This window comes from Muscardinus avellanarius (assembly GCF_963383645.1).
Source record: "Muscardinus avellanarius genome assembly, chromosome: 12".
In the NCBI taxonomy this organism is placed as follows: Eukaryota; Metazoa; Chordata; class Mammalia; order Rodentia; family Gliridae; genus Muscardinus; species Muscardinus avellanarius.
In genome coordinates this window covers 38,992,308-39,005,994 of record NC_137798.1, presented here as the reverse complement: position 1 = coordinate 39,005,994, position 13,687 = coordinate 38,992,308, and the positions used below count along the sequence as shown (strand labels likewise).

The 13,687-nt window shown below is 38.0% G+C and overlaps 1 protein-coding gene across 12 annotated transcripts in view; it reads right to left on the bottom strand.

Moving 5' to 3' along the window:
* The window catches only part of NPAS3 (neuronal PAS domain protein 3), a gene marked incomplete at both ends in the record, with an annotated part of 883,378 nt that overhangs the window by 445,887 nt on the left and 423,804 nt on the right, over nt 1–13,687 (bottom strand). For 6 of the 12 annotated variants that reach the window (XM_080707497.1, XM_080707502.1, XM_080707503.1 and 3 more), the window contains one exon: nt 9,128–9,204. In XM_080707497.1, coding sequence (XP_080563623.1) covers nt 9,128–9,204 — 77 coding nt within the window. Of the gene's footprint in view, nt 1–9,127; nt 9,211–13,687 lie in introns of all 12 variants that reach the window. The other 6 variants (XM_080707501.1, XM_080707505.1, XM_080707506.1 and 3 more) reach the window with 1 other exon arrangement.

Here is a 13,687-nt window from a genome sequence, read left to right as displayed (position 1 = left end):
ATTTATTTTGTACTTATAAGTAATAAATAAGGGTTGCAATAAAACAAATAAGGTTGAAATTCTGATTCATCAGTAATATAAATACACTTAAAGTTATCACTTTCTTTCAGAAAAGTCTTTCGAAAATATTAACATTGAATGCAAAAGGAATGCTGACTTGGCTAAGCACCTTATTAATAAAATAACAAATGGCATTTTTGTATTCGTTCTTGAGCTCTTTTAGGCATATCCACTTTCCATTGCCCAGATTTTTGAATTGTATTAGTCAACCTTATAATTTCTCTTGCTGAATGAGATTAAAGGAGATGTCAATAATAGCACTTCTGACATCCCCTACATCCCAATATTGTTTTAAGTAGCTCCTTTGCCCTATATTTCCAGTATATTTTCTCTACTAGGATGTTCAGTGTAGTTTTCTATGGTTGGCTTGTCTCTGAGACTAGAGTGCTGCTGTTACCAGAAATACTTGAACAATAATGAAGATACATATTATACCAATAATTTTGCTTTCCTTATTATATCAACCTCAAATTTTCAAACATTTCTGGTAGAGAATTCATAAATTCTCATTTGTCTAGCAATAAATCTACAAGGCCAAAATAGTACATGGACCAACTAAGTATGATTCCAGTATCTGCTCTTAACCAACCTTCAAAATGTGATTAACAATAGAAATGAGGGCATTTAAATGTAAATCTTAGCTGGGTGTTCCGGCACACACTTGTAATCCCAGTACAGTTTCAGATTGAAAGTTCAAGGCCAGACTCAGCAACTAAACAAGACCCTCAGCAACTTAGGGAGACCTTGTTTCAACTGAAAAAAATAGAAAGGAATAGGGGTATTCCTCAGTGGTAGAATGCCCTAGTTTCAATTACTAGTCAAATATACATGTGCGTGTGTGCGCACATACACACACACACACACACACACACGCACGCACACAGAGTAAATGCAAATCCTGATTTTCTTCTAAATCGAATCCATAATGGCCTCTATAAAACAGAAGCTTACAAAAACAAACAAATGCCACAGGCTTTTATTTTATATGAGGCATGATTCTACCCTACTCTATACCTCATCGTTGAAGGTTTTAAGGAAAAAAAACACCACATGAATGAAATTTGGTGGTTTACTAAGGTTTATGACATCACTGATTTCATCTACACAAGTCTTTGCTGACTTTGTTTAGCAAATAGAAACAGTTACTTTGAACTCCCTTCTCTACCATTTATAGATAATTTATACCTTAATGAAACTGTTCAGCTAAGGTCCTCCATAAGCCACATCTACATCTTGTACAACTGACTTCTTCAACTAACAAATTATTCTTTTAAAACCAATGATTTCCCTAGTTATGTGGAGAAAGCAGGTGATCATGCAACCATGATTTTCTGATCTACTCTATTATAGAAGCTGAGGTACTATAATCTTAGAATGTCCTTAGAGGTTCTTTTTTGGTCTTCCCTCAAAGTATCTCCTCATGGAGTTCTCTTTTCATATGTGGTTTGAATGTTTAAGAACAATACAAAAATTTCCTATGGCCAAAAATAATGCATAGTAGCCAGGCGTGGTGGAGCACTCTTGTAATCCCAGCATTTGGGAGGGTGAGACAGGAGGATCACAGTTCGCAGAGAGCCTCAGCTACTTAGTGAGGCCCTCCACAATTTAGTGAGACCCTGTTTCAAAATAAATAGTAAAAACGTAGAGCTGGAGGTATAGCTTTGAGGTAGAGTGCTCCTAGGTTCAATCCTCAGTACCACACACACACAAAGAAAATAATGCATAGTTAATGACAAAGATATGGGAGGAGGTGTTTGTACAATATGGCCAGCCCCAAAATTAACAAAGGGCACCACCTTTACCTCCACCCAGGGCATTTCTTATAGAATATTTTTTGTTGTTCTTTTAATACTTAGTTTAAATAATAAAAATATTGCTATATCATTTATATAGTAACATATATGCACTTATTATATTAATTCAATTCACAAAATATTATTTTATGAACCAAAATAGGTTACGGATAAACACTATCCTTCAATCATTTTATAAGTTCATACTAGATTACTTAGGGATGCTGTGCTTTAGACAATATCAGTAATATAACAGATATGTGAGTACAGTTTGATACATCAACAACAATTTCCAGCACAAGCTTTAAAAATCTTCTAAGTACTAGGCTTGATTTGTTAACACCTGTGAGGTAAGTAAAGCAGCATTACTACCGAGTGTGGGGAAACCATTGTTGCAACTTTATATATCAATTATATAAACATTACTTACAGAGTGGAAAAAAAAAAGCAAACCCTTCTGTTAAGGGCATACAAGTAATTAAAGCGCTCCATTCATAAATCAGACACCTAAGGGAAAGCCATTCCAGTAGTTAATTTTATGACTCGCAAAGATGATATTTGTTATCATTTTGTGTTTGGTTAATTTCAATAAGGTAAAATATGAATATGTTATATGGCCCCTAAATTGGAATAGTAAAAAATAAATGCCTCTCATATTTTTTCATGCTAAGGAAATTATGAATTGAAAACAATACTGTCCAAAGAGAACTTTTCAAGCAGAAACCAAATTTGTACTATACTTAGGAAAGATCCCACATAATGACCCCCACCAAGTTCTTGGATTTTTAACTTAGCCTTCCACAAAACAAATAATCTCAAGTCTTGACCCCTTGACTTCCCAATCCTCATTTAATTTATAAAAGTCAAAGGAGAATATAATGAACTAAAAATGTCTTGATTCAGGCCCAGTGACTACACTTCACATCCCTGCAGCTATATGCCTGACATCCCTTGAACCCTGAGCTCTCCTGCAGAAGATGCCTCTGTCCTACATTTTATGATGGAAACAGCTGCTGGTTCACTGGGACTATAATGTTGGTCACAGTCAGCAGTGACACTGTGTAAAATGGGCGGCCTCTAAGTTGAACCACACACAATCCTGGACCCTGCTTCTGCTACATGTGCTGCTACAGAACAGTCAGATTGGAAACTGACTTTCCAAGAATCAATTTTATATTGATGAAATCAGTATAATCTTTTGTTTTACCCCCTCCAGAGGAAAAGGAGTCAAATTATTATTATTATTATTATTATTATTATTATTATTATTAATTATTATTATTGGTGGTACTAGGGTTCCTGGAAGCCCTTCTACCTCCGAGCTACACTCCCAGACCAATTTTATATTTTTGAAACAGGGTCTCTTACCCCAGCACGGCTGGCTTCGAACCTGCGCGATCCTCCTGTCTCTGCCTCCCAAGCACAGGGATTACAAGCATGCGCCACCACGCCCAGCTAGAAGTCAAATTTTAAAAGATCTCCCTAAGCTTCCTCAATTTTCCCAAGGAAAAAATATGGCTAACTAGATATAAAAACCCAAAACACTTATTATAGTATGGGTGCACCCAAATTAAGCCTATCCTTTCCTCTTATACCCAAATTCCTCTCCTCCAAGGGATACTTGGCTTGTTTTCCATGAGACAGCATCAGAAAACAGACAGCAGGGAAATTGGCAGGTGGCACAGTCAAAGCACAGGCACTTAATGAACCCCATAGTGGTATTTTGATGTAACCTCTCCTTTACCCTCTAAAGGCAGTCATTCACCCCAACTATAAGTTACTTTGATCTTTGGTTTTCTTCCCTCTGATTATCATTGTTTTTCTTTCTTTTTTTTTTTTTTTCAGTGCTAGGGATTGAACCCAGGGGCATTCTACCTCCACACCTCCAGCCCCATTTTTAAAAATATTTATTTTGAAACAGAGTCTTGCTAAGTTGCAGAGGGCCTAAGTAGCTGAGGCTGACCATGAAACTTTGATCCTCCTGTCTCAGCCTCCCAAGTACTGGGATTACAAGCATGTGCCACCATCCCTGGCTATCTTTGTCTTTTAAAATATCCTTATCATTTCTTGGAAAGTATTTTAATCTAGTGTTAGCATAACACTGTTTAATACCTTTGTTACCTAAACAGATGTGTAAGTTTTCTAAGTCCTTGCTTATAAATTTGAAAATGTATATAATCATAGAAACTATCTAATAAATGTGTACAGTAAATATTCAATGATGATATGAAAAAAACAGTATTTTTAGTAAAATTAAAAAAATTATGATAAAATCCATCTGAACTAGGGTGTGTATAAGTGTGTGTTAATGATATTGGAGATTTAATCCAGGGGGATTCTAGCTCAGAGTCACACCCCACCATTAGTTAATTTTTATTTTGAAACAGGGTCTTACTAAGTTTCTGCATGCTGGTCTCCAGCCTGTAATCCTCCTGCCTCAACCTCTCAAATCCTGGGATTGGGGATGTGTAACCTCAGGTTCAGCTTGGACTAGGCTTTTCTAATTGAAACACACATACATGTACCCCCACAAGCTGGTATGCATATTAGAAATGTAAATTTTTAGGTATAATCAAAATACTCAAAAGCAGGAAAATAGTTAAATAAATTATGATATATCCATCATATAAATGGCATTTAGCCATTAATAATAATGTAATCTACTAATCTAATCCTTTCTTAATACAGCTATGACTACAAGATACTGAATTTTGGTTTGCCTTGCTTTGTTTTGTGGTACTGGGGATTGAACCCAGGGAAATTCTACTTCCTAATTACATTTTTTTTTGAAACAGGGTCTCACTAGGTTGCTGAGAATCTTGCTAAGTTGTGGAGGCCGGCCATGAACCTGTGATCTTCCTGTCTCAGCCTCCCAAGTTCAAGGATTACAGGCTTGATACCTGGCTAAAATACTGATTTTGAAAAGACTAGTTCCTAAAGAACATAAAATTGGCCAAAAGAGTTAGTTTTCATTTATATTCCTATGTGCATAAATATGCTTGTCCCCATGGATCTCAGACCATCAGAGTTCCTCTCAACAACAGGAAAACACACTTTTATACACTATCTCTTCATCCCCCATCCTTCTTTCATCACAGAACTCTACATTCTTCTCTTTTATTTTTTATTGTTTGATCACGTTTGTCTTCTGCACCTAACAGTTTACTGCAACTGTTGTGACTGAAAAAACTCAAGGCATCTCTTCAGTATTTGCCCTATTCCATGATTCATCTTCAGTGACTTTGATATTAATACCCCTTCCTATAGCAAAAACAAATTCTATGCTTCCCTATCCCTTCTTGTCCACTCCTTTCTCATCTACTTGCCTCTATGTGGCGACATGCCCACCCTCGGGTTGCCAATCCCTAGTCTTCTTCTCTTTGCTCAACATCATTTCCACAAGATTCAACTCACTGCCTGACGTGAACTCTCATTCATTTACACACCAGTGATCAGTAATGCCCAACACTATTTTCAGCCCCAGCCTCAACTTTGCTCCAGAGGGTCATACCTAGGATGTCAAACTGCTCACCTTATACCAACTTGGCTATGTAAGAAATATCCCTTTCAGCATCTCTCAGTTAAGAAATTCGGAATATCCAGTTACTAATCCAGAGAACCTGCGACCTTTATTGACCCTGCCATTCCTTGGCTATCACCTCTACTTAGTGACCACAGGCCAATGGTTTTCTCTCAATATCTCTCCTTTTACAGAGCTCTACCTTGGGAGAATATTTGCATATTCTCTTTCTTGGGCAATTGGAACTATTTCCTAAATGGCCTCTGTATCAGGCTCTTACAACCCAAAGACTTTCTACACACTGTACTTTGATAATGACTTCAGAAATAAACCAAATTGTTCACTTGTGACTTCCTGAAAAAAATGCCTTCTCCATGGGCTCAACACTGGATAGACACCCAAGTCCATATCTCCCACTTGGCTCACTCGGGCTGTCACACATGGTTCGTATAATTACTCCCCTGCCATCTCTATGTGCTTTCGGTGCATGTGAAGCAGCTATTCTATCAAACATCCTAACAGTCCCCAAACAAGATCTATTATTGCTTGCTTCCATGCCTTTGTTTTTGATATGCCTTTGATTGGAATATTCTTCCATTTTCTTCAACTAATAAACTCCTATTCACCCATCAAAAACCCTGAGATGTCTTCTTTGATGTTTTATGGCCAGTTGAAAGCCTTGCTCTTTTACACCCCCATCATGCTGGACCAGTTTAAGATTTCTCACTTTATGAGGCCCCCTTGTTCCTCTCTCCCCAAATGAATGCAAGCTAGTTGAAGATAGCAGCTATGTATGAATTATGTCTTCTTTCTATGTATCTAAAACTTTGTGGGGAAGAGTAAATGACTATAAACTGAGGTTAGAAACTACACATACTTGTTGAAGACACAGGTTTCAACAAAGATTTGCAAGTGAAGGAAGAGTGGTAGAAAGGAATAATGAGAAAAAAAAATCATCTTCGGTCCCCAGAAATGAACCGGATTATACCAGGGAGCCTTTTGAAAAAACTGAAGAGGTTATTGTAACCTTACAGAACAAGGAGTTATTGTTAAAATTAGCACAGACCTGAGTCTAGGGACTCAAGGATTTCCTTGCTAATTGGACAAGATAACTAATCAGATAGCTTAGAGGAGGTTCTTGTTACTACTTCTTTCTTCTTGTTACTATATCTTGATCACAATGCAGTTATTTTAAAAAAGAAAATATTATGCTATATAGTTCCACATAGAGCACTATGTAGTTCTTCCACTTCGTAAGTATTGGTGTTAAAAAGCAAATGATACAAGAGGTTCCCGTTTCTCTATCAATTTCAAAATTACATAATTCAACCATTATTTAATTTCTTACTTTCTTGAAAGTTTATCTATGAAGCTACCTATATGTTCTTTTGAAGCCAATGGCACTTTGAATATATTCCAAATGGACTAGCTATATTTGGGAGTTTCCTAATATGAAGGCATTTAATATCTACCCATCTCTCTCTCTTTTTTTTCTTCTATACTCTGAAGTCAATTAGAATCTATCTAATCTTTTTTCAAAATGAGGTCTTCCAATATATAGAAAGGATATTAATATCCCTTTTAAATTATGTGTTTTCCAAACTTAACTTCCCTAGGCTCTTTGAAGAAATCTAGTCCACTTACTAGTCTGGTTATTCTCCAAGTTGCATTCAGCTGTCTAGGCTTTTCTTAAAGCACTGGTGCTAAGTAAAGTGGGACCCCCCCAAAGTAAAGAAGTGCAAGCAGTCTCCTTTTAGATCCCCAATGTTGAATGGCACTTAAGACAGCCAATCTATTTTGTTTGTTTGTTTGTTTGTTTGTTTTATGGAACTGAGGATTGAACGCAGGGGTGTCCTACCTCTGAGCTACATCCCCAGACCCATTTTATTTTTTATTTTGAAACAGGTCTCACTAAGCTCTGGAGGGTCTCACTAAGTTGCCAAGGCTGGCCGCAAACCTACGATCCTCCTGTGTCAGCCTGGCAAGTTCTTGGATTATAACTGTGTACCACCACTCCTAGATGCCAATCAATATTTTATACTGAGTCATATTCAATTAAAACTCTTAAGTTTTGTGTTAGCTTTAAATTCTTACAACTCTTAAATCACCCTCCCCATAGAATTCTGGAGTTGCGATAACCCAGAGGTTGATCATCTAGGGCTACTCTTGGAACCATACTTCCATTGGGTCTTAAGTTCTGACTGCTTCTGAACATAAGCAGGAAGATCCCAGAGTCACATCAGAACCCAACACAAAATTTATAATGGAGTCTCTGAACAAAGTATGTAAAGAAGAAAAGGACATACAAATTTGAAGATGTAGAAAGAAATAAGTCCCTTTCCGTATCCTTAACTAGTCCTGGGCTATGGCAAAGATGACTCAAATTTTATGTACATGATAGACTAGCACCCCTCAAGCTGGGTTTCGAGAAACATCTATTCCATGAGATATTAATGAAAAAGTATAAATACAGAATAAACAGAAATGAAGTGAGACTTCTCAGGGCCTTAAATTTACAAATGTAAATTGTGGTTTCTCAGGCCTTAGACAATATTAATGTTATCTTAGAAGGTCTTTGAAAATGCAGGCTCCTGGACCTGATCCTGTAGACTCTGAGTAGAGCCAGGAGGAGATCCAAGAATACAGCCCCTGAACAAGTGTCAGGTGATTCAGAAAGTACCAGAAAAGGGACTTCTTTGGAGAACTACTAGGATATGAATGTGATAAGATAATTTTTTTTCAGGAAGAAGTGAGAAATATTTTCTAGTATATAATCTTTGGGAAAAAACGTGCTAGAGTTACTACTACTTTTGACAATCTAGAAAATTGAAAGCATAATTGAGGAAATTTTTAAAAAATTGGAATGGGCAGGAATCTGGAATTTATTTTTAGTTTTCCTGAAGGTCTACCTAAGAAAGACATAATCACCTTTTCCAAACATCATGAGTTGCCTAAATATTTAAACATTTCTCTTCCTCAAATTCCATGTAAAAATATTTTCTACAGCTAAAAGAAGGTTTGGTCAAAGCAACATATATCACAGAAGAAGGACCAATGAAGAATATTGGATAAAGTCAGATCTGTTGAATAGATGGCATATTCTAAAGGAAAAAAAACTGAATAAGATGCTGAGTTGGGAATGAATCGTCTTTAGGGTGAGGTAGCTACAGTTTCATCCAAGTCCTTGCATTTATTTGTAATGAGATTCACTGGAAAAATCAGCTATTATCAGTCTCCTTTATATAACAACAGACTTCAAAATTTTCACCCTAAGCAGTTTTTTTTTTTAATTTGGAGAGGCAAACAGAAGCACTTAACAAATATAAATTCAAGCAAAGAACTAAAGTTTGGCGACACATAAAAATGTCACATTGTTTTCACAACAAAACTTTGCTCTTCCCAAAACAACATGTAGCTCTAAGACACACACACACACATATATCCACTACAAATACAGCACACACACAGTCACTCTGGGAACGGCCAGTTACTATACATTGCATATCAACGAAACATTGCCACTCATCTAAATTATTACAGCACAAGTAATACTTGCCCTCCCTTTCTCATTAATATTCTCTCAAGGGATGGCTTTCTAAAAAGGAAAAAAAAATTCATAAGAATTTCAGAATCCCAAGATAAAATAACACCAATCAAACACACATCTGAAATTTAAAATGTTTATAAAAAAAGGGTAAACACATGACTTTTTCTTGGTAAAATATAAACAATTTTCTTTTGATTTTAAAGGTACCTGCAAAATGTGACTTCCCAAATGTGCTTCAAATACTTCAATGGCCAGTGCACTGGGGCTTCTCCTTCGCTGTGCACCTATAACTTAAAAAAAAAAAGAAAGAAAAAAGAAAAAAGCAAGAAAATCAATTAAGCTGGAGCTCTGATTTCATATATTTAGCTTAATTTCTTTCCAATTACATTACCACCTTGTTACATTATCAATAGCATCTGAAAAAAACCCCACACAATATCAACTTAATCTTTAACAAAAATAGGCTCAAGGCATGATATTTGCGGAATACACATAATTTAGGGTTTTTTCATTATGTTTTTTTACTCAGGGTAACAATTTGCCTTTAAATCTGTTTTGCTAGCGGCTGCTGCTGTTTTTTGTTCTCAAGCATCATAAAAATCTGTTTACTTCACAGTAACTTATGAAAAAAAAATTCAGATCTTTCCTATATTTCAGGCAAGAAAAGTCTCCATGTCCTCCTGCTTCTCCTGAAAATTTTATTACAAATCTGTTTCTTCAAGCCCAGGTACTACTAATTGAAAATAACATCACAATCCCCTACTTTCTTATGGCTAAAAAACACTTTCAGCCAGTTAATGAGAAAATTCCAGCAAAATGCTGCTGGGAGAATTTTGTCTCATTTCAGTTACTAAGTCGGTCAGTTGGATCCATAGCTTAGTAGGGATTATAACATAAATGCACTTATGATTATTGTGCTGTGCAAAAGCAGGGAGTTCACTCCTACAATTGAGAGTGAGTGAGTGCAGTTTCTGAAAGGCACTTTGAAAACAGCATGAGTGTGAAGTATCATTATTACTGGCAAGAGAAAAATAAAAGCAATATTTTTTTCAGCGGGAAAAATTTATAAAATATCATTAAAGGGTGATTATTATTAAAGAATATTCCAGCTGAAAGGCATCTTATAGATCTCTACCTCAATATCCTTGTTTGCTTTAGAAGAAAAACATACGGCTAATAATCTTAAAACAGAAAAGAATCAGTTTTCTATTCTGAGATTAATCTTTAATATAAGTATAGCCATTGGATTTTTGACATTCAGATATATTTAAGACAGCACTGCTGTGTGTGTGTGTGTGTGTGTGTGTGCGCGCGCGCGCGTGTGTGTGTGTGTGTGCGTGTGCATGTGTTTCTGATTAATTTCCTATTCTAACATGCACATTACTCCCTTCAAAACTCCTTTGGCATTTTTGATAATGCAGCTGTCTTGCTGAATACTGTTTTCAGTTTCTAAAGTGTTAATTGCACATTATGGTAGCGTGGTGTGAATGATCCCACATGAATAAAATCTGCAGCACCCTCCCTCTTTTAAGATTATGGGGGTGGGTGGATTTTAGGAGAGAGGAGAGGGGAGTTGAAAAACTTCTAAAGTCTCCACTCTTTTTTGTTGAGGCAATAATTAAGATTCAGAAAGATCATTATTGATAATTCATAATTGGGGGGCACTTCAGGGTTTTCATTTAGAGAGTTCAGAATAAACCACTACATCTCCTTAAAAATAGACTAACTTAAAGGAACATAAACTAGTTTACCTAGAACTGGCTTGAGGGGTCCAAGACAGCATCAGCCACTAAGAGGGGATCCTGAAGCCTCACAGGAAAGGGAAGAAAGTGTTATTTACTAGAAGGCCCAGGAAGCACGCTCCAGTCACAACGGATGGCAGCTCAAATGCCTTCTAGGAGCCCTGAAACAGCTGGCTTGAATAACCTGCAGGGGTTATCCGAGCCTAGCTATTGCTGGGCTTTCTCCTCCTGTCTTTTCCCCAGTAGGGCTCAGGCTGTATAATATCTTCATCAGGTCTTCCATCCCTGAGCCCTACCTGCATGGCTCTTCTTTGTTCTTCAAATCCTCTAGAAACCCGAGAGTGCATCCCTATGCGTGCGAGCATAATAAACAAGTATCTTCTAAGTAGTTTCATGCCATTCTATTCAATGGCGTTTTTATGGCCCTGGAACTTCTCTTGATTTATATGTTTTGCACTTATGCAGGTGATGTGGGGCTGTAATGACAGTTCCTAATTTTACAACCAACATAAATATGTTAAACAGGAGCCCATTATGCCCCTAGTAGGAGCCCTGCTTTAACTACAGCATTAGAGGTAACTGAATAGATGTTAAATACGGACTTCTTATCTTGCACTTACACTATCATGCATGGCATTTTGAGAACAGAGACGCTGATAACTCAGGACAAATATAAACACAGTTATTTTGTCTCTCTGTTAATCTCATTATGGTTACAGAGTGTCATTAGTGCCTGAAGAAGAACTAAAAGGGCACTTCCCCAATGAGGTCCATCATCCTTAGGGAAGTAACATGGCTTCTGAAGCACTCTCCCATTTCTCTCTTTGGGGAATTGACCATTTCTAAGCCCCTTTGGTCATCCAGATACAATACGTACTTATTACTGCAGAACCGTCACTGGGTCATCCGGCATATTACACTTAATTGTTTCTTCAACTAGAAGACTAGAAGACTACTCATGACATTTGAAGAACACTAACCAAACGCATGCAGGTGTGTACACACACACACACACACACACACACACACACACACGGTAAGATAAACAGAACACACAATCTTTTGTCCATGAAGATTATGTCACTGGCTCAATGACAGTGAAGCATGAGAGCTGTGTAATTCAAACAGCTTTTATACACCTTAAGAAAAAAAATCAAACTATAATAATTCAATTTAAGATTATATTCATTTTCCAAGTGCCTCTCTGATGTTGAAAAACTCTAGCTTCTACAATGTAACTCGTGTAATAAATCCTCATAAACAGTCCAAAAAGAAGTAAAGCAGTTTATAACAAAAGTAGGACCAGTATGTAATTGTGATCAGCAAATACCACGGCCCTGGAACTCATTGTTTAGAATTGCTTAACAAAGAGCATCTAGATTTTTAAAGAGATTTAAAATGGAAGAAGTAGGTAGGGAGAAAAGGGAGAAAGGTTTTTATTTTTTTTTTAAATCATCTAAGGAAATCCTGTCTTTTTTCAGAAACTCAAGATGAGCTGATGAATCATTAGGATCATGCATCTGGCTGTACTCTTATTCAAAAGCGGAAGGCTCATAAGGAAGCCACCATCTGAAATACAGATCTGAAAAATTGCTTTTACCTCTTAACAACCTCAGCAAAAAAAAAAAAAATGTTTTCCTCTGGACCCCTCAGCATAACCCTACAATGGTGGTCTTTGAGGATTCATTTTGTGCAGTAAAAGACAATTCCCCCCTCAGAAAAGTACATTGGTCTGTTGGTTGGTCCTATCCCTCCCTTGCTCCTTGGGAAGGTGGAGATTAGCACTCAGCGGGAGTTTGACCTATTCAGCCAAAAGGTCAACTTGCCATAGAGGAACCCATTACAAAGCAGAAGCCAGACAGCTTGGTGGACACAGAATGAAGGGGGAGTGAGGCGCCCACTTGCCTGGCGTCCTGCCTTGCCCTTTCCCCAACACGCCCTCCTGCCTACCTCTATCCAGGCCCTCTCCACAACAGCTCATGGTGGGAAGGAAGACCACAGGCGGAAGCCACAGAGGGGCCCGCTACCCGAGAGATTCCTGATAAAGCATCCCAAACTGAAGAGGACTGGGTACACACAGAGGCAGGGCTGCCAACAGATTGTTTTATTAGGAGGAAGCAGCCATGGGCAGGAAGGGAGGATCATTTCAGCCGTACTTCCTCACTCCCTCCCTGATGCTGTGGAGAGCGGTTCAGCACCCTAGGCCAGGGTAGCCTTTCGGATCTACAGGTCGGATTTCAAGAGTGGAAGCACCCATCCAATAAAGGAGGCAAGCTTTCTGCCAGGTCACCTCTCACAGCTGCCCTCTGAATCCAATCCTCATCCAAGGAGCTAGGATCTGTTCCCACACTGAGCTTGGGGGAAGGGATGCCTGGAGCATGGCTTAATGGAATCCCCAGACATCACTCCCTGGGCTTTAGCACTTGGACTAGGCAAAGTCAGGGTCTGGGAAAGAATGGAGTATAGAATGCTTAATGAGTCTTACCATGGCTACCAAAGAAAAGAAAAGGGATTTCCCTTGAAGAATCTCAATTAGCCTCCCTCACTGGAGGGCCAAAGGAGCCAGGGAGGGTTTTCCCAGGAGCCACAAAAGTTTACAAGGTACGTGTGTGTGTGTGTGTGTGTGTGTGTGTGTGTGTGTGTGTGTTTGCGCATGTGTGTGCATGCACCTAGCTGATGTCAAAAATCTCTAGCTACTATATCAAATTTTAAAACACTATTTAAAAAGTCCATTTTCACATGGAATGCAGGACTGGACCTTCATTCTCAGTCTGGCCCACAGAGTTCCACAGAGTTCTGACCACAATTACAAGCTGCATGCAATTAACAGTAAACTCTTCGGTGTCTGTGCATGCTTTGACATGGGGAATTTCAGGTTTGTAGAAGAGATGCTGAAGCAGAGCTGGGTACCAGCTTACTCACAAAACAACACTATAATTAAAACTCTGCTGCTGCAAGTACGAAGGTACTGAGGAAAGCATGTGGAGATTGCATGCAGTGCATCATCTAAATATCTGAAAACAAA